Here is a 25225-nt window from a genome sequence, read left to right on the forward strand (position 1 = left end):
ACAGAAGACTATCTTTGTTTTCAGAAATTTCAAATGAACTTCATAGCCATCTGTAAGAGGCATCTTGGCACAAGAACATGGTCTTGAATGACATAATAGCACGTGTCCTTACCGTACACCCAGCTTATCCAGACTCGGCAGTGGGTCTGCGCTTTCAGTTGACCTCTAGGTAAAAATGGCATAGATCAATATTCCGGACAGGGAGTGTCGGCACTTCTCCTCTGCTTCTTGCTCTTGTTCCTGGTTGCATCCAGCAGTCTATACAGTGGGATGTTTGCGTGCTAGCTGCTGAAAGTGCAGCATTCTTTAACATTCAGAGGGTCATCAGACATCCAGGGGCTTTGACTATGGATAAGAAAAATACCCATTTTGTGGCAAGGGAAAGACTGTGCATCCAGGCGTTTAATTCGTAGGGTGAAAGAACGATATTTGAGTCATATGGATAAATTTCAGAATGTTTGTGCGGATATATATTTTTTTAAAGTTCAAAAGTGACAGAAATATTTCATGTTTCAGAAGTGACTGAAATATTGTTTTTTAAACACAAAAATAGAGAATTTTAAACACAAAAGTCATAGAGTTTTTATAACAATTCTAAACATGTTACGCATGTAATTAGCCAATTCTCACCAGACTGCTTGTGTCCCTTGGATGATGGCAATGTGGTAAATGGCTTGGGAAAGTTGTTTATTCTGCAAAATTCCTCTGCAGTGATTCACTAAAGTGAGGAAAAGCTGATGGCAGCACACTTAGTCTCTCCAATAACTCATGCAAAACATGTAAGGTAAAATCCAGAGTTTCGAGTAAATACCCCTCTTGTGAAGCTCAAAGCAGTCTCTTCTCAGTATAATCCTCCTAAAACATAGATTGAGATTGCACTCTGCACCACTTCTTGAGAGAGTTCATTACAGACATATCTTCAGGTACATGATCCCAGCTTTGTGGGTGATTACACAAGCAAATGCAGATACGGTGCGTCTTGTCTTCGGGCTAGGAGCAGAATGTTATCTTCTCCTCTGATTCTGTCTGCTCAGGGGATTAGGAGTGAGTGGCTTCTGCCACTTGGCTCCCAGCACGCTAAACACTATTTTGACAATAGCCCCTAGTCATTTCCATCCGCAGCGACCAGACCAGTGTCCTGTGCAGCAAACAGACTGGTCTGCAAGAAATGAGATGCATCTTCTCCTGGCTTAATGCTGTCCTGGATCGGAGGGACGGCAGAGGAGGCGAGATGGTAGGTGGAGGGGGGCTCTGTGGGGAGGGTTGTGGGAGAGACTGCTGCTCTTCACCCTTACTTAAACCCCCCTGCTGTTGAACCACACACAGCCCAGTGGAAGAGAAAAGGTTCATTTTAGTCTGCTCCCTAAAGAAAATGCCTAGTTGTCTGTATCTGTTTCAATACTTTACTATGTACTGTCTGACTATGTCTTTATAGTGCCTTTCATTTTTACTATATTTTATTCTGTATTGGATTTTTACTATATTTTATTCTATATTGGATTTCACACAATGGAAATAAAACCAGTAAGTTTACAGTTCAACACAGAGGAGTTAGAGGAACAGTTGGTGAATGGTCTTAGGTCTATGGTATTGCGTACATTTTCAGGATTGTAGTTACCAAACAAATTGACAACATGAATCAAGAATGATACATGGGATTTTTATTTTTAAATTTTTCTAAATGCCGCAAATTTTTAAAATTACGATAAAGAAAGTTCAATGAAGAACAGCTACAGTAAATTTATTTGGTGTTATTATTTTCGAGCTGAAAAGAATTTTTTTAAATGTTCATTGCTAGGTGATGAGAATGAAATGTTATAAATTTTTTTGTGGCATGTCAATATCATTTCACCTCTCCTGAGTACTGACACCCGTAGCCTGTTACTGCCTCATCTGCTCTGCACTATATATTGCAGTCAGTGCATGTCAGTGTTGTGCAGTATTAACACTGCTTTCCCATCTTTACTGTCACCTTGTTCCTTGTTTTGTACCCTATTGAGCTGAGCTTTCTTGGTTTTTTTAGGCTTTCTTGAGTTTTTTCAGTTTGTAGTTGGTCTGTTATCATTAAAACCTTTCTTGCCAATCACTAGCATCTGACTTTAGAATTAACTCAAAATGTGTGTCTGTAGTTTCAATTTAGCACAACAAAATTGAAACTTAATTGAAAAAACTAACTTTATTATTCTCATCAGTGTTTAGTCTTACATTTGACTGAAGTCAAACTTCAAAAAAGGCTTAAAATAACTTTATTTATAGTAGTGTAGATGTCACTTAAATGTGAGGAAATCATTATTTTTGGCCAAACATGTACAGTATTTGTCATCCATCTCATTTCTACAGATGACCAACATATTTGTTTGGTTTCCATGGGGATTCATTTATAAAAACACTAGGCATTCAGTCAAGTATCAGCATCAAAGTATTTTCTTTCATGAGAATGACCTTGAAAGTAATTTATCAACTGTTTGAGAGCTGCAAGTGCTTATGAATGAGGATGCTATATCATCGTTGTCAGTTAAAAAGAGATTAAATAACCTGTACATATGTTTGCACTTCATAATAAGACTCAGCACAGGGGGATAATACTGCCTGGTTTTATTAGATTTAAAAGGGAGCTAAACTCTATTTCACTGCGGAAGAAAAACATGATCAAGTAGTATTTTGTTTCAAATGGCTCACAAATTTTGTTTCTGGCTCCTTGGTGCGAGTATTTTAACAAGAATCCAATTTTTGCCTCACTGTGCTATGAAAGCTTCCATTTGTGTGGTCTGCTTAGCACAAATCAATTGTGAACCCTGCACTGTGGCTCAATGTCTCTGCTGGAACAGTGTCTGTTGCTAAAGGCTTTATTCACTTCTTTCTAATGAGAGACCGGTGTGACAGACAAAAACACCCATCCCCACATTCACTCTCAGGCAAGAGGACCCAGTAAAGCGCTCTTAAATGAAGCATGCTGAGTCCTGCGCTTCAGTTTTCCAAGTCATTCGATACCCTTTTTAGTTTATACATTCATCATTATGGTCAAGAGACTGCATGAGGACAGACTGTTCTCTATGGAAAATCTGACTGGGTTCTCGCCAATGAGTGAAGATCAGGTGAGGGGTTGTGAAGTGAGCCCTCAGATCACAGCGACTATAAACAGTCTTGAGAAGAAGGGTCTGCAGCTGTGCTTGGCCGGAAAATGGAGGCCTTACATCTGTGGGGTGGAAGATTGGGTTGGCCATGCTTCCAACGGCTTTGGCGTGTTGGGTCTAGTAGTAAGAGAGTAACTGCAGCATGGATTAAAAAAATGCTGGAAAATTGCACTAAAGAGACAAAACACAAAAATAAGGTGAAGCGGTTCTTGAGGATATACAGAAAGTGTCCCAAAATTTGAACTGGAAAAAGCAAAGCTTTCCAATTAGTGGAAGCCAAAACCTTGCTGACAAATCATAAATTAAACGTTACACGACATATATGAATTTTTAAGAATCTGTGCTTTTTCTGGGGCTGGCACTATAAAAACTTAGCTTGACCTTTCAAATAAACTCACAAAACTGCTTAACAAGAACAATGTAGGATGAACGCTGCCACAGCCGACTAATCTGAACCAAAGACTCGTCTGATTCTCTGTAACTTATTTAGCCATTAAGAGCAAAACTTCGGAAATCTGATAAAGCCCATTTTTCTCGATGTCAAGAGGAAGAAGAGAGTTCCTTACCAACTGAATTGAAAACTTAAAAGCATTTGTTGACTGTGTATTTGGGTTCTTACTTTCAATTCAAAAGGCTTCAGACAACATTGTGCTGTCACGTGAAAGCCACTTGTTCTGTACAAATGTACGTTAATGAAGTGCACCAAAGTGAAGTAAAATATCAGGTTTCCGTCTTCACTTTGAATCAGATTTTGATTTGCACTTTGTATGCCAACAACAGTTCTATAAATGAACTCATGCAAATGGTAGGACTTTTAATATAAGTAATTCTATCAAAAGCTCAACCTCAAATATCACTTTTCTAAAAACAGACTCTTGTGCATCAAAGAATGTTGCAAAAAGCACTGAATAAATTCCACCACCTTGCATTTTAACTGGTGGATGTATTGTAATTTTCTCTAGAAATTACAGGGCCTGCCCCAGTAAAATTAAAAAACAATTTTTGAAAAGAGTCTTACGGTGAACAAGTGAGCTCAAAAATCCTGAAAAAGCTCATGATGTTGGCCATAATCTTGACAGAAGGGGAGTTTATGCTAAAGAAAAGAGGTGTGCAGCTGTAGAGGATTATGGACTGCTCCTCTCTCTCTCTCTCCAGTGCTTTATGGGAACATTCCCCTCTATTCTATAAAAGAAAGCATGTAATACGTGCTCATAGTGTGTAATCCTTGAGCATAGGTCTGTAAGAAGTCAGTCATTGCAGAGGCCAAATTAGCTTTAGAAATGGTTCTCAAGACCATACATCAGTTCAGAACAAATTCATCTTCAGAAAACCAATTTTGGGGCAGAGAAATGTGGAAATAATGTAAACAGTGTAGATGGTGAAGATAAACTCAAACTGAACATCTGCTACAATTAGAAACAATTTTTACCACATTCACTCTCATTACCTGACAAATATTCAGTGATTTATGTTTTGTTGCCATGTTCATAGTAGCCTAATGTTTACTTATGTAGTGAGTCCCAATTTGGCATTTTCACAGTAAGCACTTTTAAAAGATGTCAGATTCACAGGCAATGATTATATTAGAATTTTAAGCTAAAGGCAGTTCTGGGAATGCTCTGCAAGACTTTACCCTCTGAATTTTCTTACACTAAGCAAAGCATCATATTATTTTAGGTGTATTTTTTAAAGACACTACACTGAGACATCTTTCCTTTATATTTAAGTCAAACCAAATTGTACGCAATTAAAATCACTACCAGCCGAGGGCTCGCTTACTCAAGGCAAACAGAAAGGCCCAAATTGTATGACCGTCACCTCTTCTCAGAGGACAGGCGGTTGTTGGCGTGCAGGACTGAGATGGGAGATCTTGCATGTCTACAAAACAGCATCTTTTCTGTGAAGAGAAGCCCTTCAAAACCATATTATCAAACACAAAGTATTGTCATCTTTCAGTGTGGTTTTTTTTTTGGTGCTGATTTTGTCATCCTTGTATACTTGTGTGTGTATGTGTGTGTGTGTATGCGTATGCGTGAGAAGACAAATGTGAGAAGGTTTGCTTGAGTGTATTGGATTCCATACACTCAGCATCCTATAAATTATTCAGTAGGAGGATTGGGATTTTCTTGGTTAGAACGTGTATTTGTGTCCCATTCCTTTTCCACTTTTCAAATAAGGAATGGCTTGAAGAAAGGCTTTGCTTTAAGCTTTTAACCTTCTTATATGTGAGATATAAGTGATATCTAAGAGCATATACTATATTCAGTTTAATTATATATATTTATTTATTTATTCATTTTGAATTATAATCATGTCCTTTTACTAAGATGACCATAAAAGAGAGCAATATTTTTCAGTGCCACATATAAATAAAAGACAACCTTTTTTGGAAAAAAAAAAATCACATACCTCTAACAGCTAAATCATTTTGAAAGCTAAAGAGTGGATTATCAGCATACCATCCTTTATGCAGGGAGCCTTTCAAAACACACATATCAAAAGATATTCATAGCAACTGAGGGTCCTCTGCATTATAAAAAGGCAGCCAAAATACTAGTGCTACACCCACCAGACACACAACATATTGCACGTTTGTTTTTTTTAGTGGCTTATGGGAAGGGCAGGTCGTTTTAAGCTTGCCCTCACTGCACATGTTTTAATGCCCCACAAATAGCAACAGTGAGAAACTGCAGAGGTGGTCTTCTGACAAAGAAGAAGGATGTCTGCGTCAAGTCGTAGTGAGACATGACCTGGGTCGATGCTAACTGCATTTAGGCTCCCAGAGAGATGCAGGGTTTCCTTAGATTAAAAGGTTTGTTTTATCTGGCTGAGTTTGCTATTCTTCAAACATTTCGGGCCAATAAGATTGCAGGTGATGCCAAGAACAGACAGCAGGCTTTACACCACATACACATGACCCCATCTCTTAATCAAGCCTGGTAGGAATTCTGGCTAGTATACTAATAGCACATCAGCGTGACTTATTTTACTAATGATACAAGTGATGTTGCTAAATAACAATAATCTGCTCCATGGCTACCACTATGCTTCCCTGTGCAAGAAAATCATGCCAGAAAGAGGTATCAAATGAAATCAATATCAAATAAAAAAGTTTTGAGAAAAAGGCTCCGGCTTCCCTGCACAGTCATTAGAATGGGAGAAGATGGGAGTCAAACGACATGGTTGCTGTATTATATGAAAGTCAGCTGGTTAAAAAGTGTTGCTAACATTTTGGTCTTTTTTTCCCTTTTTTTTGCGCAAAACAAGACTGGATTAAATTTTGAAATCAGAAGGAAATTGAATCGCAATTGTGGTATAGCTGAATATGACTGAAAAATGAAGAATAGAATCCGTTTCAAGATGGTAGAAATTTCACCATAAACTCAATCACGTATTCCAGCACTTTAAAAGGAGCTCCTAACACTTCAGATCATTCTGTTGTACTTCATCACATTCCCCATGCCCTATGAGATGAAACACTTAGAAAATAATTAATGCCGAGTAAGGAAATAAAAGTTTAGACTGAAAAAAGGGCCATTTAGAGACACCAAATACTGAAAAAAAGGTTATGCTGTCATAACACTTAAAGGCCTGGTAAGCCTCTCAGATGATGTTTTGCAGATACAGGTTTCATGGTCCAGATCACTGAACACTAACTATTTTCTAGAATGCAACATTAAGGGTCATTTATATTGATTTGATTTCTAGATTTGTAAAAAAAAAAAAGTTTTTAAAAAATAAAACAGTAAAAACCAGAGAATCAATCAAAATCTACATAAATTTCCTCTCCCTTTCCAACTGGTGAAACACTGCAACTGCTAGCAGCTGTTTTTTGCATCTTGCATGGCTCATTGTAAATGCTGTGGTAACTGCCTGTATATATGGTCGAGTAAGTTCATTGGCAGTTCAATAAAAAGAGAACATAGTGGAAATTTCACTGATCTACAGATATTAGAGCAGGCTCTGCTGCAAAAAAAACAAACAAAGATGTAACAAAGACAGGGTTAAGAAAACTGGTATGCCTCAGATGCAAAAGGAACACACTAATTACTAAATGTGAAATGCAACACTAACGATTAGATTTTTTATTGTATTGTAGATAAGTTGATGATGAACATCGCCATCTTGCGGCCATCACCAGGAACAATCACAAAAACAAATGGTCCTCTTGACAAGTACTTTGCATGCCACAGATACTGCTGAGCTAATAGAGGCACTGTGTATAGCAGAACTGTAACTGAAAATCTGTACTGGTAAATGGATAATACCCATTTCACTGTTGTGCACACCGACCTCTTGTCTCCAACAAAGTTATTAGTTAACAAAAAGATTACATTAGTGTACAAAATACAAATATACTACTCTTCATCCTTATTTTGCTTTTTGAAACAAATATTACCAAAAATGACCAAGTACTGCTTGAGCATAAAATAGCACTCAAGATCATTTTTTTCAAACAGATTTATTTAAGGAATATACAATATGAACACTGTAATAATATAAGATCATGGTTTTACAGCTTGGGTGGACCATACAACCTCCAACCTTCCATCTTGCCAACCTTGGTAAACATGGCCACCATTCCCAAACCAAGACATGATGCTATGCCAGTCATAGCACTGTGAGCTGTAAAGAACAAAGCAGATTAGAGGCTCAGAGTACAAAGCTGACAATTACATTTCTATTTGATATCACAGTCTTACTGAATGTCATTCCAAACATCGATCTTTTTTTAGCAGTCTTACTGGTCACTGGTATTTCAGTCCACATCTATGGCTGACATTTTGAAGTGCTTGCTGTTACTCACTTCGAGCTCCAACAAAGGCACCCGATGCACATCCACCAATGAAGTAGTTTTTGGGGTCATCAGGAGCATCCCTAGCATGTGCGCTAAGACAAGTGACGACTCCAAATATCGCCCCTAGAGATGCTGGAAACATTACAGCTAACTGGTTATTATATATACTTCAGCACCATTTAATGATACTTCTTGTTTCATCACTACAGTGCTTTTCCTTGTTTATGAAGGCATTTAGTTGAAATTTACGGCAAGTCCAACGAGTACTAAGATAAATAACGCGAATAAGAAGTATGTTGAGATTTATACATAATGGGGATACAAGCATTTGAATCACCTGAGGATGGACTAATAAAAAATTTATCAGCTGCATTATTCAGAGGTATGAAAGTATTAAAAAGCCATTCCTCACAGTGGCACACACTTAAAATTATCCTGAACATGAATCATTCTGGGTTAATTAAGGAACCATCATTGTGATATGTTAGTTAAATGGAAGGAGTGTGTATGTCTGCAGAATATGTGAATACACTTATATATTAACTATTTTTAGGTACTATAATTCTTTAAACAAATGAGACTCGATCCAAACTGATAAAACGGTAAAAGCCAGGTTTTTAAAACCTAGCAGTAAAAGCCAATATAGTTTCCAGTACCAGATATCAGAAAACCACTTCTATCAGAACTTCTAGATATTTGTGTTTAGCTGTAGTCTACATGAAATAATTATTTCTTTATGACCAAATGTTTTGTTAAATTTTTTAGATAATAGGAAATGGAGTCCACAAAAAAACATTATTTTCATAATGGGATATGGCGTGTTACATATTTAATATAAGATGAAAAGACATCTGAACCCTTGTTTAACTGTGAATATACTCAACAGCTTTACTTTGCTAAATCTAGTTTCTGAAATATACAACCTAATTTCCAAAACATCACTCATAACCAACTGATGTTTATTGGTATCTAATTGACAATTAATCTATTATCAGATAATTATATTTTTGTTTGTAATTGTATTTAAATTATTTATAATAATTCTTATTTAATCTCTGCTTCTAAAAAATACTGCAAGCCTTCAGTTCAATATCCTAATAACAAGTGGAAAATGAAAATCAAGTATGTTGGGGAAATTAGATGTATTAAGGAAAACAAATATGAAAAACTAATCTCTACAGATTTTTATGTAGCTCTGTACATGAGTGTCAATAATTTACTTTGAAAATTGCCTAGACTTATATCTGATGCAACGTCACATTGCAGTAATAATACATTTTTGTAAAATTAATATTTAACAGTAATACATTTACAAAAAAAAATCCAAAACAAAACATGTACTGAAAATGATCACAGCAGGTTTAGACATTAATCTTAAATCCTCAAAAAGGAAATGTGTCTAAACACCTTTTTAAAAATGTTCCTATTGGTGAGCCTTTAAATCAGGATTTTGTGAGAATTACACAATTGGCACCCATGCTGTGCAGTCAGGTTTAAACAGTAGAAAACAGTAAGATGTTTACTACATACCCATAGTGACTGTGCCATTTGCTGCCCTTGCCAACGCTTCAACTGCTGTATCAGGCTTGAATGCCACTATATGATATGCTGAGCCAATAAGCCCTGAAAGAAATCCCATATTATAGTTATAACAGTTAAACAAGAAAGAATCATGCCTGCCCATCCAGAACACAGAGGAATTAACAGATCAAAATTACACCAAACACAGATCAATATGTAAAAGATAGAAGCAGCAATATTATGATTTTGAGCAATCATTTGCTTAGATGGATACACCGTACATATTTTTGTACATCGAAAATTGGTAAAGAAAATGTGGGTTTGAAAGTAGGAGGTCAAAGGTTCTGAAGAATAAGAAGGTTGGTTAAGTATACGATTATTCAGACAGATTATGCATTTATGTTACAATTAGAGACAGCAGGGTATCTGCTGCTAAACAAAATTTGTCAGGTAGAGGGTGATGTACTGTTGTTCTGGTGTTTTTACACCCACATGTGTCACTCTTGGGCTGACAGTCTGTCATCCAAAAATCTGAATCCTTTGGTCCTGAAGAGTTTCAGGGTGGCTTACAAAAATTCTCAGGACAAAAGATGGGCTGTATTACCTTTGCAATACACAAGGTATTTAAAATGGGTGTTGAGTATATATGAACTGTTTACAGCACCCAGTTTCTTTTATATTTCTGGTGTCTATTACTTTTACATAGAACAACTATTTCAAATTTTCCAATAACTGCAGTGCTATTTAATTGTCAATGTAGGAGTCCCTCCATGGTTTCTAGAGGCCTACATATAGACCAATAAGACACTATGTATAGTATTTCATAAAAGTGAACATGATGAGGCAGGATCATTGTGTTTGCTGAACGGATCCGATTGGATTGCTCAGCTGAATTTCACAGTGAAGCCCAACACCTTAAAGTATGATGACACTTTAAAAGACAAGAAATATAGCTACTAAGCTGAACAGACCCTTTATCTACTTCAACATATTGCATATTAAGGTTCAGAATGGGGAAAGGGATAAAGAACGAAGCCCAGGGATAAAACAGTATGAGGGGGGCATTGTAAGAAGACTGCGAATAAAGAGCTCTGGGCTTCTGATAAACATTTTAATACTGCTCAGTAAACCAGGTAAGCTACCTTTCATTTCGTTAATATTGCAGTAAAGAGATAAAACCTAAAACCTTAGTTATCTTATCTTAGCTAGCTCGTTAAAATTAGCATGTAAGCGTCACCTATTCGACTAGAGCACCCACATAATATGTTCACACGCAGTTAGCTAATCTGAGATAGTGCGACAGAAATACCCAACACACTTACCAATGGCAGTGCCCAGTTTAGTAGTAATGAATGTCTTTTCGACGCAGTCTTTACCTTCTTGGAGGTCCCAATAACCCATTTTGGATACAAGGGCACACAAAGCATCGCGAGAATACTTCTGTGATTCTCGCGTTCTTTTTTTTTTAATTTATCTTTGTTGCTCGCAAGCAAATACCGCCACCTAGGCAATGGGAATCCAACACCATTTCATTTACTTTACATAGGTTATCACAAAATAGCCTACTACATACTACCGGCGTTCTCACTGGGCCCCAAATCAAAGTTGTACCACCTGGTCACTATGGGGTCCCTTTGACAGTAGAACTCCTGCACCATTCACTCCACTTAACCTTGCTAGCACTTAATGTTCACGGTGCAATGGTTAAAAAAAAACACGGAAAGACCAAAGTGTCTTGAAGCGTTTTTACAATGCTTAAACTCATCAAGAGAAGAAACAACAGAAACTGGCTTCAAACAATATTAGCTCATAAAAATTAGATAAGATTTTTTTTTGCCACATTTAACACTTAAAAAACGTATTAAAGGAAGAATAATCGGTTCATGAATCACTTATGTTATTAAGCGTTATTCATACACTTGAAAAAGCTTCGCTGGCGTATGGCATTTTATATTATTTGGCTTCAGAAATCACACCTCCCGTGACATTTGAACCATGGGACTGAATGGTGTCCAATGTTCAATTGCAATAATATATAATCTGGGTACTTTTCGCTTACTAACTGGGAATACTAAGGACATAAACTAATGTGAGGCAAAATGTAGCAGATTTTTACGTTCCAGGAGTATGTGCTGCGGCTAATCTTTTTAGATTCCCATTGCAATGTCATCTGTGAATTTTTACTATATCTGCACAGATATCTTGTCATATTTATGATGAAAACTGATTTTATACCACAAAAGTAACTATTTTAATCATAAATGTTATTTGCCAGCTTGAGTGAGGGTAAGTTGCATAAATCACAGAATTCACAATTATTTGAATCTCCCCAGTGCTGATTGTAATGTAGTGCAGTCTTGAAGCATGTATATAAATCACAATGAGAGTTAGCTAAGGTAACGTCCAGTCACTACACAGTGGGTTATGTTGTAACAGAAGTAACACTGAGAAAATACAACGGGACAAAACAAGTCCATATGTTAATATGTCCCATATTAATTTAGAAAAGCCATTTTTTACATTCTTGTCCACAGTTGTCCCTCAGAAACATACTATAGATGCCATATAAATAGATTGCATCATCCTGCAATTCTATTTTTGGTTAGGAATACGGTATATTTGTCATGTTTGACCCAACCTGTTTTCACTAAAAAAATATCTGGATGCAGATATTTTATGTATTTAGGTTGGGAAGTTCATTTGGCTCAAGTAACGCTTTTGGGTGAATTGTCCGAAATGGCTTGCGTGGGAAACTAAATGTACATGTTAATTTGTAGCAGAGCTGTACATGACGCTTGCATAAAAATGACTTGACACCTCGCACACTTCAGCGGGCACATGCAAACAAGTGTGGGTGCTGTTGTTGAGCTTCACTTCCGGGGCGGAGTAGCTACAGGTTGCTATCTTGTTGCGAAGTTGCTGTAGCAAGACCCAAGCACGTCGGCCGAGTTGAAACTGAGTGGAAAACAGAATTTGGCGCTGTTGTCTCCGCACAGGATTACGGCTGAGGAAATTCTCTCCTCATTTCGTGACAGGCTTTTTCCGTTTGTCAAGAGCCGTGGTCAAGGAAGCAGGCTACGCAATTATTGAACAAGTTTGTGGCTATGAATTTTAGCTTAGCTAAGCTAAGATAGCTGGTTGCTAGCTACCGTTTAACGGCGATGAATGTGAAGTAGGCTGATATCGACGTCCTTGTGCCCGTGACTCAGCGCCTCATCACGCCGGTAACCTAAACGTTACGCCGCGCCAACGTCGCTAATGTGACCGCGTCGGTTGCGAGGTGAGCGGGTCAAGCTAGCTAGAACACCAACACCAGTACCAATGACCAGTGAAACCCGCGTGTAGTCGCACTTGGCCACTAATATCCGTTCATCCGGCTGATCCCAGCTCTCGTTGCTTCTCGGCAGGGTCTCGGACATGTCGTCTCCGTCGCCGGTACAGATAAGGGAGGCGAATGCGCACCTGGCCGCTTTGCACGGACGAGTGGCGGACCTTGAGCACAAGCTAGAGGCAGCTGAAAACACTGTGCGGGAGCAGGCGGAGAGTTTAATACGGAAAGATGAGCAGTTGAGGGCGGCAACCCAAGAAATAACAAACAACAAGGACAGGTAAAAGGAATAATCTTGAGTTATATCGTACATGAGTGTGTTTTTTTTCTCTTCACTGTTTGGAAAGGTGTAGCACCACTGGGGTTTGAGGTCACCATGCTTTAGTAATATTGTTTTAAATCTGCTTACCAACATTACTTCCACCCATTTGACCAACTAGCCTAATTTTATATTTCTCTGTCCTTTTTGAAGGGAGATTTCCTACCTCCATGAAAAGCTTTGTCAGTCAGAGGATTCCATTCAGAAACTCCAGCACATGGTCAAGGAGAAGGATTCTTTGATTGGCCAGCTGCAGCACCGTTGTCAGCTGCTGGACAACATCTGCAAAAGCCGTCCCTTATTAGATAGTATGCTGGCCCAAATGGCCGAGGCAGAACGGATGGGCCCTGTTATTGACTTGACCAGACCCACGGGAGATGCATCTCTCACCGATGGAGAGTCCAACTGCAGCCCCAGTGGACTTTCAAATCACAAAGACTTTTCACTCAGCGAGGACGACATGGATGATCAGGAGTTAGATGGTGTGGTGTTTGGAACTACGGTATGAAAAATGGGATGGAACTTTTGTTTTCCATGCTTTTGTGTTTTGGGCAGATTTTAAAGGTGCTGGTGGAAACAACAGTAAATACTATGAGAATTGTTAACCTGCATCTGATTCAGTATATATATATATATATATATTTTATTAGTTTTTTTTTTTCCCATCCAGCTGTGTATCCATATCCATGTTTAGACCAATGCCGTTCATTATATTAGCATGAATGTGATTTGAACAAGCTGGTCCTATGTCAGTATCTTGGCAGAACTGTGTTGGGAAAGCAGACCTAGCACTATGGGCAAGGTGATGTAAATTTTACATTATTCTTTGTACATTTGGATCACAGCCTAATTCCTATTTATTTCAAGGTTTTGTTATTTGCTTTAAATCAGCCAGTTTTAAAACGTTTTACATTTGACCAATCTGTTTAAGCTTTTTTCTTTCTTTTTTTTCCTTTCTTTTAAAAAAAGGTATACTGCACTTAGTTGTATATTCTACCAATATTTTTAGTAATAAATCACAGGTCAAGTACATATCAAAAAGGTTACAGTTTATAGATTAAATGGAAGAGCTACTGTTTTACTGGGCCAGGTCAGTCAAACCTCTAATTTGTGATGAGTTGGAAGTTTCCATTATGAAGTAAACCATAATGTTGCCTGAAAGTGTTTTGTTTGCAACTAATAATGATCTTGCAGCTTTCTGTAATTGCTGCTTTATTTATATTTATTTGATGTCAGCACAGGATGTTTTGTTTGTCTGGGTATGATGTTGATGTTTGGGTCATAAACTCTTTTTCCAGCTGCATATTTTAATCCTTATGAAATCTGTCTATGCAAGCTAAAAAAAAATACTGTATCTGTATTTGAGTCAACACTTTGTCCATGATTATTTGAAAGAAGTTTTACCCATTTTTCATTAAGTTCTCCAAGGCTCTGATTTCAGTATGTAACTTGCATATTTTCTGGTAGTGTCTCAATGTCTTATTTTAAACAGTACAGATAGAAAAGAAATCTGTTCAGTATCTTTTTGTGCAGTGGCAAATTGTTACTGCATCATGATAGAGTACTTGTGTTATCAGGGCATGGGTGTCTTGCTGCTGCCCATTAAGAAGAGTGTATGAATGCTACCTTTTTATTTTCTACAGTTAATTGGTGCCTCAAAAACATGGTCATTTGGTCTATGGAATTATTTATTCTGATTACATTAAACTATTTTGTTATTCTGTGATGGCTAAATTTTAGTGTCACTTTGTTATAAAATAAAAATACACTATTTGAGAGAGTGGCAAGAGCCTCTTTCCCCATCTCAGGTTGCAGGTGTCTAAACATAGGACAACAATCAGTTGGTTTGGTTAGATGAGATCATGACATTATCAGCCTCTGTATGTGAATTCACATTCCCATTAGTAATTTACAATACTGGTTGAACTGTTGTAGTATGTAACATGCAAAGAAAACTGCAACCTCACTCAAATACTCATCACAAGGTCACCTTTATTCATTTTCATTGAATACTTTTTTTTCTTTTTTTTTTTATATAGCAATCAATTCTTCTCTTGGATATAAAGCAGTGTATGCTGGTGTCTAATTAAACTGTGGTAAAAAGTGCTTTGCACTGCTGATCATAGACCCACAAGTCACCTGCAGAGAATCACCAGTGCATCACTATGGCAATAGCACCTTTCCTCTCCCAATGGAGTTGTGGAATCCTTTGGTGCCGTCAGGTCCCTGTGGCTGGCGCATAACTAGCACACCCAGTGACCTTTTTACGTGACTAGGTGACAAAGGGCAGCTTTTCTCTGGATGCAAGGCCTGGGCAGCATTTTTGCGGCGCTGGACCCACGGGCTCCCCACATTCCCTGTGCTGTCCTGGGTGTAATCCGCAGAGCACTTGTTTCTGCTGTAAGTGGCACTGCCAACTGAGGTTGGCGTGCTGCTAAATGGAGGCGTTGCCAGAGGGGAGATGGCATGGCCTCCGGGAAACAGCTTACGCGGCAGGAGGGGGCTTCCGACAGGGCTGCCCAAGGGGTTCCTGTAGGGGTCAGAGCAGAAAGCAGACGCCCGTGGGATGGCCAGGGGGCTGCCGTACAGGGCCTGCGGACGGGACACCCTGCGGTTAGGACGCGGTGAGGCTGGGGTGAAGTCTGACTCAGAGGAGCTGTAGAGGGCAGAGTCCTCCATAGAGTAGAGGTGCCTCTTGGCCTTCCGGTTTGGCTTCTTGGAGCCATCGTTCTCGATGCTCTCCTCCGACTCCTCACCGTGGCACACTGACTTGCGCGTGCCTCGACTGCCAAGGAGCGCCACGCGGATACCCTTACCCCCCTGCTGCTGCTCCGCCACTCCGAGGGCTTCATAGGCCTTGCGGGCACCGTCCAGGTACTCAAACTCCACCACTGCACATAACTTGCGCCCCAGCTCTGCATGCTTCTTGGCATAGCGCCTGAGCTCAGCAGGGACCTCCTTCCCTGGCCGGAGGATACGGAGGGATGTGATCGTACCATACAGACCAAACACACACATTGCAGCCTCCATGAAGTCCTGCTGCTCCGCTCCAGATCCCCCACTCTCTGTTCCCTCGGTGGTATTCCCCAGGAAGTTCCAAGCCAGCAGCAGCTTAGTGGTGGGAACACACAGCAGCCAGTCAGGAACAGGACATCGGCGTCGTACCTTGGTGCCTGCCTCGTTCACCTCCAGCTGCTGAGAAATCCGTGCAGCAGCCAGTGTGGTACGCCAATCACGCGTCAGATCCCTGATCTAGCGAAGCACAAAAGCCAACATCCAGCAAATCACAACCAGCCTTTTGTGAAATGTTGGATCCATCACTTTATTGACTCCACACTTGCTACACAAATTCATTAGTATTTATTTATTTATTATAAAACACCTTGCAATTATACAGTTGTAGGCTATGCATTGTGTTAGCCATTCTCGATCAATGTTTATTTTCTGATCAGAGGACCAATCTCTGCCTAGCAGTAACGAACACCATTGTGCTAGAGACTCTTGCACTGACACCATGGTAACATCAACTACAATATCAGCGTTGCTGGATCCATAAGTGTCAGGTAGAGGTCCTGTGGTTAGAAACCGAAAAGTGATTAATCTGAATTTTTGACTCACCTTTTTGAATGATGTCAACAATTTGAGGCTGACATAACCCATCTTGTTCCTCTGAATGTGTTTTAACAGGAAAGCGTCAGCCTCCAGATTTTCATCAGAAAGGTAGTGTTCAAGCTGGGTGGCTATTTTTTGCCTCAGCTCGCTTGATGGTGGAGTCCACACTTCAGCCTCACACCCTTCCTCTTCAAAGACATCAGTCAGTTCTGTTGAACTTCTGTAAACCAATTTTCATTTGTGACTTGAAAACATGTTTATTACTGGCTGAGTTTATTTTAAGAAGCCAGATTATTGCAATTAGATCAGTTCAGATTAGTTAAAGGCGATAGGTCTTACCCATCCAAACTATCATTTAGTCCATCATCAGTGTATAAGAACGGATCTTTTGAAAGCGCATTCTCGTCACTGGGAAAGATGCCCGTAAAGGCGGGTAAAGACATGCTGCGGACAAACGGTGCTTTTATGCACAATACAGGTTTTCGCTTAAAAACACGAGGCGAAAGTCATAAATAGATCACATATTCCTGCTACTAAGACGTTTCCTAACCTGTTGCCCTTCCTGGACGGGCTTTCCCGTCTAGCCGCGCGTAACCTAAGGCCAGCTGAAATGTTTTAGACTCCTGATTTTAAATGGCCACGCGTCACCAGTGAAAAACAAGACCATTGGGCAAAGTCGTAATTGTTCTGCTTTGAGCTTCTCAACGGTGTGCACAAGGCCTGGCTAAAGTGGCCCGAGAAAGAGCCCGTTTGCCCTTTTTTGGCTGACCTGTTCCTGTCGAGTAAATAACAACGGTTTTATTTTTGTTGCTGTGTCTACATAAATACGAGTAACCCATAATTGTTAAAGGAAATCGAAGCGCAGTGCCATGCCCCCTTGTTTTATACACAACAATTTCTAATATTTCTAAAGAAACTAAACAAACGTGTAAGCATGCTTTTCTCCACGATCTTGCCTACGTGTTTGAGGTGTTAATTCTAGTATATGCTAGCCAGATCTGAAAAGGTGTCTGTCTAATGGTGTGTATTACAACTCCGTGGATACCACAGGGGTTCCAGAGAGGACAATGATGATAGCTAGGCCCACTAACACCACTATTGCATAAAATCGTGTAAAGAACGTCACTACCTTTTCCTTATAGTTACTTTCCTGTGTATTACGACCTTGTGTATTAAGAGGGAGCAGGCAGCGCGCAGCTTTTATGGGAAAAAACTATCCAGTAAGCAATACGTACATACAACCTCTGCTGGAAATCAGATCGATGGCTTGCATTTTCTTATGTCCCGCACAAACCTGATCCGTACATGACAGTGTATGCTCTTTTGTTAACATTTACAAAACTTTGCATCGGGTTCCATTTATCATTAGATTTTTTTATCGCAAGGTGGCACTCGCCAGGTGGCGCTCGCCGATCAGCTAGCTCATCCCATAAATAAACTGACCTTGTAGAGTGTATATAGATTTCTTTCCCGCTGTAGCAAAAGCACAACAAGAACCCATAACATTAAGGTCCTGTGACTTTCCCGGACTATAATTAGACCCACTGGAACTTGAACAGCGAATGAAGAAAGTTCCAGGTAATATGGATAAACTCTTATCACCCTCGGGGGAGTTTTCAAAAACAGCGCGTTATGCAAAATGCAAATACAGCGTTCAGGCCTAAAGACAATATGAATATAAAACAATAACAACATATGCGCATTGGCTCGACAAAGGCTTAATCTGAAATGCTTCCTCTTACATGCATGTTTCTTTCACAGTGCAACTTTATTAAAGGTACCTTTATTAAAGTACCTTTATATAAGCTATAGCATAGACTTACAAAGGCAACCCCTGCAAAAGCTAGTACTATAGCAAACGTTAAAAGGTTTAACGGGCTTTATTGCACGGATTTATTTATTTATTTTTAAGACACTTAAATGTGATGTATTTAATCTATATGGCCCACATGGAATTTAAACTACCAATACCATGTATATGATGTGCAAATCGAGCAGGCCTGCATCATAATTAGGTACAGTGATTTTCATGATGCAGTTTTCTCAATTTTTACTGCAATGAGCGCATCCAAAGGAAAATAGAAACCAAGGAAATTCCATCTCACTTAATGTGACATAAACAAGTAGATTCTGTGATGGGGTGGGGGGGGTCTTTGAAACTGCCCACGTGGGCTCTAGACATGAGGTTCTAGAAACCGCCAATTGCTGGAGAGACAAAGACGTTTGCTGACGGCTTCTGACCAATGAGAGAACGTGCGTTGGCAGAAGTCACGCCCTCAGAGCGAAAGTAGATATAGTCCTTCAGTTTCGCTAATACCCGGCAGAAGAGACTTGTCAAGTTAAAGGAGTGAGACCGACGAGCAGGATAACTCGACTTGAGCAAAGCGTGTTTGGATTACTGTCTTGGCGACACATTCTTATTGGAATTAATCACTTGGAGTTCTTCTCGGAGCTTTTGGATTGCATATTATCTTTAAACAACATGACTCTGGAAGAAGTCGTTGGATGCGATATTACTGATAAAAAGTAAGTTCAACTTTGAAGTGTGCATTGTCTTGACCTCGCATTACATATTGCATGCATGAGCACAAATCGTGACGGGATGGCACGATTCATTAGGGCCATTCTAGGTAATGTGCAAATAATAACTGCAAATATGAAGCTAGTTGCTTACCAGGTTTGCACTTCCTTATAGGATGGAAACCGTGAGCCAAGCCTTAGAGGAGCTACTCGTAGCAGCCCAAAGACAAGACTGTCTTACTGTCGGCGTTTACGAGTCTGCAAAACTGATGAATGTGTAAGTATCTTACCCCTTTTGCCTATATGAACGACATTGTTAGTGTCAATACACTGAAACATGTTTTACTGACCAAAATACTTAAACTAACGAGTTCTCTTTTCACCGCAGCGATCCAGACAGTGTGGTGCTGTGCATTCTGGCGACGGATGAAGAAGACGAGGATGATATTGCACTTCAGATTCACTTCACGCTCCTTCAAGCATTCTGCTGTGAAAACGACATTAATATCCTGCGCGTGTCCGGCTTGCGACGCCTGGCACAGGTCCTCGAGGAGCCGAGCACCGTGGAGAACAATAACAGCGAGCCAAGAGACTTCCACTGCATTTTGGTGTCTGTAAGTATCGATTTGCTTGCTTGTTATTAATTGCGTTAAATAGAATGAGTGGCGGATGCTATTGAAGCGATTTATCCTAATATGGCTTTCTGTTTGCGTCTTCCTAAAAGCAGAACCCTCAGTGCCAGCCGCTGAAATGCCAAGCGTTGAAGGAGGTGGGCAACTACTGCGACGAAAGCCGCTGCAAAAACCAGTGGGTCCCCTATCTGTCTCTGCAAGAGCGCTGAACTCCACAAGTCGTCACCGCGTGGAAAGAATAGAACCGCCGCTCTCTGAGAATGAAAGGGGCGCTCGGAAAAGGGCTTTTTAGCGCTCTGCATCAGCCACCGCTGACTGCCGCGTCAGGTGCAGGGGCTGAGAAGAGAGGAAAGTTCCTCGGACTGTGCGCACGGTGCGTTTGACTCCGCAGGCCATTGCGTCCTCCACGGAAGGGAGCGTTTTTTTTGTTTGTTTTTTTTGGTTGGTTTTTTTGCGGCGGCGGAGGAGAGCCATAGGAACATGAGATGCGGAGGTCTCGCCTACCGCTGCACGACGCGCTGGAGTTCCTGCATGTGGGTCGCGTGGGAGCGTGCGCACTCGGTTTCATCTGGGCGATGGAGAGAAACTGAGAGTCCGTCGTCAAGAGTGTGGAAACCTAGCTGCGGGTCACTCGCTGGCTCTTTTTTTTTTTTTTTTTTTTTTTTTTTTTTTTTTTTAACCCTTTTTTTTTAGCCAACTTATTTATTTGTTGGACTATCATCTGTAGAAGCCGATAGACATGGGGACTGCATCTGCTTATTGTGACTGCAGAGAGGCCAGTTTTGTAAGAGATCCTGATGTTTTTAAGCCACTGGTGCAACATATGAATTAATGTTTTAACTTATTTTCCATAATTTAAACAGAGTAATATATGGGTTTCAGCTCATGTGAAAGTCAATGATGTTTGCAATGCTGTTAATAAATTATTGTTTGGAAGTGAAACATTTTGACTATTTGTTGTAATTGGGGTGTTGGGGTGGTGGGCGGTGGGCAGGTAATTTTCGAGTACTTATGATCTCTGCCTGCATACAACAAAACGAGGGACTTGGTGCAACTGTTCAAGCCAACCGCCCTAAGTAATGTGCATTTCACACTCCGTTTGCTAAAGGAGAGTCTTCACATCCTCATCTAGTGGAATCTGCGTCATATCCTTACTATTACAAAACCAGTTGCAACACTGCACTAGAGGAAACAGGGACTCCAGGGGTCATTCATGTAGAAACTGCTTACCTTGGAAAACTGTATGCTCTGCTGTTTGAGATGCTGCAATTGCTGTTCACACAAGTTCAGATAAGCCCAGAAAGAGACAATTCTACATTTGAACAAACACTTTCCGCTGATCCATGGATAACTGGGTTCCCTGGCTCCCATTGTTGAACGTTCTATCAGGTTATAATGAAATTCTCAGTAAACTTGCTCTTCCGGTGTTACCCTTTCTTGGGTTTGGAGGTGTCTACTCTATTTCTCATCCCTTGCTGCTAAACCAGGCAATATATGAGTGAAGGTTAGCAGTAGGCCACAATATTATGGTAGCATGCCTTCACATTGATGTAGACCATCATTAAGTATGTAATATTTAAACAATTTGAACTATGCGTAAACAAGTGACCTAAAATATTTGTTAAAGCCTCAGCATTAAAAAGAAAATACATAAACCTTTCAGAGACGAAGACAACGACAATTGGCAACAACATATCCTATCTGGTGCCCCACAAGATGAAAACTTATTTCCCTTATTTTCTAAGATATCCTGGACATTAAAGTGTTAACTTTTAATAAGACAGTCATCTGACAAAAGCCAACGGATTAATATTCCCCTCAAACAATATTATTCCTATCCATTTACCCATGGAGGTCGTGCGCATTTGTTTAGGGGCATTCCCTGAGCTAATTATGTATTTCTCTCCACTTGCGTAGCCTATCACCGATTACGCGTCGGTATCTCCGGAAACGTCATTGACCATATATGGACAATTTGGAGACACTCGCGTTTGAGAGGTTCCACTGCAGTTTCAAATCACGCTCATTAAAAATATGTAAGGGTGAATGGATAATTCACTCAAAATTCCTTCAAAATGCCTTCGCGAACGCAGCATTGCGTTTCCTTGGCTCTTACGCTTCAGGTATGTCCGGAATGCGGGAAAGCATTTCCACGAAGCGCTACGCCTGCTAGCAGGAAATATTTCACTTAGGTGAACATGTAAATTTGGTGCATATCACCAGCCAAAACATACAAAAGAAACAGCTTCATAACCGTATTATCATAATAGGATAAAGGAGCCAAGGAAGTGCTATTTTTCTGAAAGCAGGAAAACAGAATTGGGATGTATTCTTCAATAGGCACAGAGGGAGGGATGCATTTTCCCCAGGAAAACGACAGGATCACGCTTTCTTCACAGAGAAACACAGGCAGAGACGTTCTGCCTGGCTCCAGATTTTTTTATTTTATTTAATTTTTTTTCGCTCTTCCTGCACACAAAGCCTTGATCTGTGTGTGATCTGTAATGAGCGTGTGCCACCCAGCCTGCAGCTATTTCTGTGCACTAGTCTGCCTCCCCTCCCTGAGGTCGGCAGGTACGAGTCTGCGAGTTCAGCCCGCTTTCCGCCCGCAGAATGGAGCTCTTTTATAGCCCAGTCGCGCTGACAAATTTTGAGGTCGCAACGGAGGCAGCGCTGCGCCGTTTTTATGGTGTGGTGGCATCGCGCATCCCCAACCAAATCAAGCGAACTGTAACGCCACTGTAAATGCTCCCCTTTTTCGGCACACCGTGTGGCGCCTTTAATCAAGGCAGCTTCAGCACTACCATAAAAAAACTTAGCTCATGCTTAATTAAACACACCAATTACTGGTTTTAGAGCAGATGTCGAGGTGAGATCAGAGGAAATCATGTGGCATCTCTGTCTGCACAGCTAGAGCAAGGATGTGACTGAAAGCACATTCAGGAAATGAATGCAAGGGAGTGTGTTATTAATTTCTATTGAATATTGCATTTGGATGCAGAACAATGACCTGTAATCACTACCAGTGAATGGATTTATTTGACGTGCAACCTCAAGCATATTGTGTGCTTGTCATAGTAACTGTTAAGGAAACATGCTTAATGATCCCAAACAATGCAAAATGTCCTTGTTGCTGTTTCCTAGTAAATAGTGTATACACAAGTTCACTTATTACATTCTGTTGACCTTAAATAAACTTGCTTTTGAGCAGAAAACATTAAAAAAAAAAAAAGTGTAAAAGTGTAAAAATGCGTGGGCTATTACGGACCTACTCTGATGTTCAGACTCCCTGGGTAGGGCTTTGGCCTATAGCTTACACACACACACACACACACACACACACACACACACACACACACACACATATATGTGTGTGTGTGTGTGTATGTATATATATGTGTGTGTGTGTATGTGTGTGTGTGTATATATATATATATATATATATATATATATATATATATATATATATATATATATATATATGTGTGTGTGTGTGTGTGTGTGTGTGTGTGTGTGTGTGTGTGTGATCTGATTGGGTTACAAACTAATTTTATATTTATCTTAAGGTTGTGACATTCATTTTCACTATGAGGAAAAACAAGAAGTTTATATGTCAGACAGGGAGTGGGTGAACTTTGTTAATAATAAGCTGTTGTACACCAGATCTATAGTGGTATGAGGCAGACAATGTTTTGCACTGTGTTCCAGCCGTCTCTCCAAACTGGTGGAAAAAGTGTGTACGCAAGCTGTGCCCCTGAGGCCTCGTGCCCGAGCACAATAGCTGGCTTCATGAGCAGTCGAACAGGCTGTGGTGGCATGAATGAAAGTCAACTGGAAGTCTGCAGACTGGAGCCTCTAGTCCTCAGCTGGGGAGACACAGAGCGTCAGAGAAAGAGGGAGGGAAAGAGAGAGACCGGGAACAGAGAGTCTTTTCTTTCCTCACTAGCTATTACTCATGCCTCATGTGCGAGAGCTTCTGACACTAAACTCAGAGGAATGAGCTATTAATAGTCTTGCGCAAGTGGCTATTTTTAGCCCCAGCAGGCTATATTTATACATGAGGGAGTGGCGGCGTTGTGGAATAAAGGACGACCACATTTAGCAATGGACTCGCCCTCAGCTGGCTCTCAGAGTCCTTCACAGTTTTTCCTTCTGATCAAGTGGTTTGCCCAAATCAGCCCATGTCTCTATTGCTTAACTCATTGCTGCTCTTTAGTTCCAAGACTGCTGTACAAGGCTGCTGGAATAGAGACTGGGGAGAAGGCTTAGTGTGCAAAAGCAGACCAAATTACAGGTTGGTTTGGCCCCCTGCTCCTCTCACCCCAAAGCCATAACCTCCCTTTCATCTTAAGAATGCTTCTTCAACCTCCCCCCAACACAAACTTGTTTGACGTTTGCAAACTTGCTTGATTTTAACTACAAAGCTGAAGTACAAACCTGAAGCTAGAACTAACCAAAAGTGAAGCTTTTGCAGTGGCTCATTTCTGTATTTACTTTCCCTGTAAGTGATGCATAAAACAGGAAGAGAAACAATCTCATTGACCTCATATTTGATAGTGGCGTTAAGGTAGAACCATATTTGGACAGTTCACGGAAGTCTGTATCTTTCCATTATAAGCGCAATTACTTATGCAGTTGCTCGAGGAAAGGCTGCACGTTTCCTTAGCCTGTTAAGGCAAAATATTCCACAGTATTTCTGCCTACTGTTTTCTCAACTGGCCTGACTGTAATGCTGCTCCTACCTGCTCATAAATAGATTGAGCTATTAGCAGCATTTGACACCCTAAACCAAATGCACATGACAGTGATTATTCAAAGGGAACCAACATTATACCACTGGGATACACATTCGGTGAAACAGCTAAAAATTAATGCTTATGCCATCAAGATCATATGTGAAACTATAGAAGATAATTTGCTCTAGTGTGTGAATAAATGCATATTTATAATGAAAATAAAATTTAATGAAAGGAAAATAAAATCTGTCACTATAATCTATGGTCAGCTAGCCATGCACACTAGTTTATCACATTATAGCATGGAAGATGAACGCATCCCTTCTAGCAGCATGCTTTCTGCCCTGCATTTGAAGAACAATGCAACTTTGGTGATCTTTTGGCTTTACCCTGCAAGCCAACCCTTTCCTCTTCTAGACAGAAAAAATCAGGATATCTTCAGCTATTTAGTGCCACAATGAACGTGAATGATTGGAATCATTTTGCAGTCGCATTGGCATTACTATTTACTTTATTCTATTACTGTGACGATTGCATAAATAGGAGAAACATATATACATTTACACAGATAGATGAACAGACAGGGCGAGGACAAAGAAAGAAAGAAAAAGACAGTGAGGTAAGA

General features: G+C 40.1%; 4 protein-coding genes across 6 annotated transcripts; 2 read left to right on the forward strand and 2 right to left on the reverse strand.

The window, feature by feature from the left end:
• Positions 1-7191: 7191 nt before the first annotated feature.
• On the reverse strand, positions 7192-10934 carry ndufa11 (NADH:ubiquinone oxidoreductase subunit A11). Its single transcript, XM_026996525.3, has 4 exons — positions 10776-10934; positions 9463-9555; positions 7942-8064; positions 7192-7760 (listed from the first exon to the last, which is right to left on the reverse strand). Exons 1-4 carry the CDS (start codon positions 10852-10854, stop codon positions 7648-7650), a joined length of 408 nt encoding a protein of 135 aa, XP_026852326.1. The 5' UTR covers positions 10855-10934; the 3' UTR covers positions 7192-7647.
• Positions 10935-12327: 1393 nt separating this feature from the next.
• vmac (vimentin type intermediate filament associated coiled-coil protein) lies at positions 12328-14828 on the forward strand. 2 transcript variants are annotated; one of them, XM_026997063.3, is made up of 3 exons: positions 12329-12733; positions 12861-13061; positions 13254-14828. In XM_026997063.3, the coding sequence occupies exons 2-3, from the start codon at positions 12871-12873 to the stop codon at positions 13606-13608; spliced, it is 546 nt and encodes a 181-aa protein (XP_026852864.2). In that variant the 5' UTR covers positions 12329-12733; positions 12861-12870; the 3' UTR covers positions 13609-14828. The 2 variants fall into 2 exon arrangements, with proteins under 2 accessions (XP_026852858.2, XP_026852864.2); XM_026997057.3 differs by having other exon boundaries at positions 12328-13061.
• A 263-nt stretch (positions 14829-15091) lies between these two features.
• Positions 15092-17155, reverse strand: larp6b (La ribonucleoprotein 6, translational regulator b). Its single transcript, XM_081708037.1, has 3 exons — positions 17052-17155; positions 16719-16947; positions 15092-16352 (listed from the first exon to the last, which is right to left on the reverse strand). The coding sequence occupies exons 1-3, from the start codon at positions 17153-17155 to the stop codon at positions 15264-15266; spliced, it is 1422 nt and encodes a 473-aa protein (XP_081564163.1). The 3' UTR covers positions 15092-15263.
• Positions 17156-19033: 1878 nt separating this feature from the next.
• On the forward strand, positions 19034-20806 carry gadd45ba (growth arrest and DNA-damage-inducible, beta a). 2 transcript variants are annotated; one of them, XM_026996331.3, is made up of 4 exons: positions 19034-19238; positions 19408-19509; positions 19621-19846; positions 19957-20806. In XM_026996331.3, the coding sequence occupies exons 1-4, from the start codon at positions 19195-19197 to the stop codon at positions 20071-20073; spliced, it is 489 nt and encodes a 162-aa protein (XP_026852132.1). In that variant the 5' UTR covers positions 19034-19194; the 3' UTR covers positions 20074-20806. The 2 variants fall into 2 exon arrangements, with proteins under 2 accessions (XP_026852132.1, XP_026852142.1); XM_026996341.3 differs by having other exon boundaries at positions 19960-20806.
• Positions 20807-25225: the final 4419 nt, after the last annotated feature.

Source organism: Electrophorus electricus, chromosome 26 (genome assembly GCF_041902795.1).
Source record: "Electrophorus electricus isolate QZ-2024a chromosome 26, ASM4190279v1, whole genome shotgun sequence".
Classification (NCBI taxonomy): domain Eukaryota; kingdom Metazoa; phylum Chordata; class Actinopteri; order Gymnotiformes; family Gymnotidae; genus Electrophorus; species Electrophorus electricus.

What these genes read in the sequence shown, in the direction of transcription:
- vmac (XM_026997057.3), top strand. Translation starts at nt 12,871, where the DNA reads ATGTCGTCTCCGTCGCCGGTACAGATAAGGGAGGCGAATGCGCACCTG. An exon ending in ATAACAAACAACAAGGACAG is followed by an intron (nt 13,062 to 13,253) that starts GTAAAAGGAATA and finishes TCCTTTTTGAAG; the next exon opens with GGAGATTTCCTACCTCCATG.
- larp6b (XM_081708037.1), bottom strand. Translation starts at nt 17,155, where the DNA reads ATGTCTTTACCCGCCTTTACGGGCATCTTTCCCAGTGACGAGAATGCG. An exon ending in CTAAATGATAGTTTGGATGG is followed by an intron (nt 16,948 to 17,051) that starts GTAAGACCTATC and finishes AAGTCACAAATG; the next exon opens with AAAATTGGTTTACAGAAGTT. An exon ending in TGTTGACATCATTCAAAAAG is followed by an intron (nt 16,353 to 16,718) that starts GTGAGTCAAAAA and finishes GTGCTTCGCTAG; the next exon opens with ATCAGGGATCTGACGCGTGA.
- gadd45ba (XM_026996331.3), top strand. Translation starts at nt 19,195, where the DNA reads ATGACTCTGGAAGAAGTCGTTGGATGCGATATTACTGATAAAAA. An exon ending in TGCGATATTACTGATAAAAA is followed by an intron (nt 19,239 to 19,407) that starts GTAAGTTCAACT and finishes ACTTCCTTATAG; the next exon opens with GATGGAAACCGTGAGCCAAG. An exon ending in TCCACTGCATTTTGGTGTCT is followed by an intron (nt 19,847 to 19,956) that starts GTAAGTATCGAT and finishes TCTTCCTAAAAG; the next exon opens with CAGAACCCTCAGTGCCAGCC.
- ndufa11 (XM_026996525.3), bottom strand. Translation starts at nt 10,854, where the DNA reads ATGGGTTATTGGGACCTCCAAGAAGGTAAAGACTGCGTCGAAAAGACA. An exon ending in AAATGGCACAGTCACTATGG is followed by an intron (nt 8,065 to 9,462) that starts GTATGTAGTAAA and finishes TAATGTTTCCAG; the next exon opens with CATCTCTAGGGGCGATATTT. An exon ending in TGCCTTTGTTGGAGCTCGAA is followed by an intron (nt 7,761 to 7,941) that starts GTGAGTAACAGC and finishes TGTTCTTTACAG; the next exon opens with CTCACAGTGCTATGACTGGC.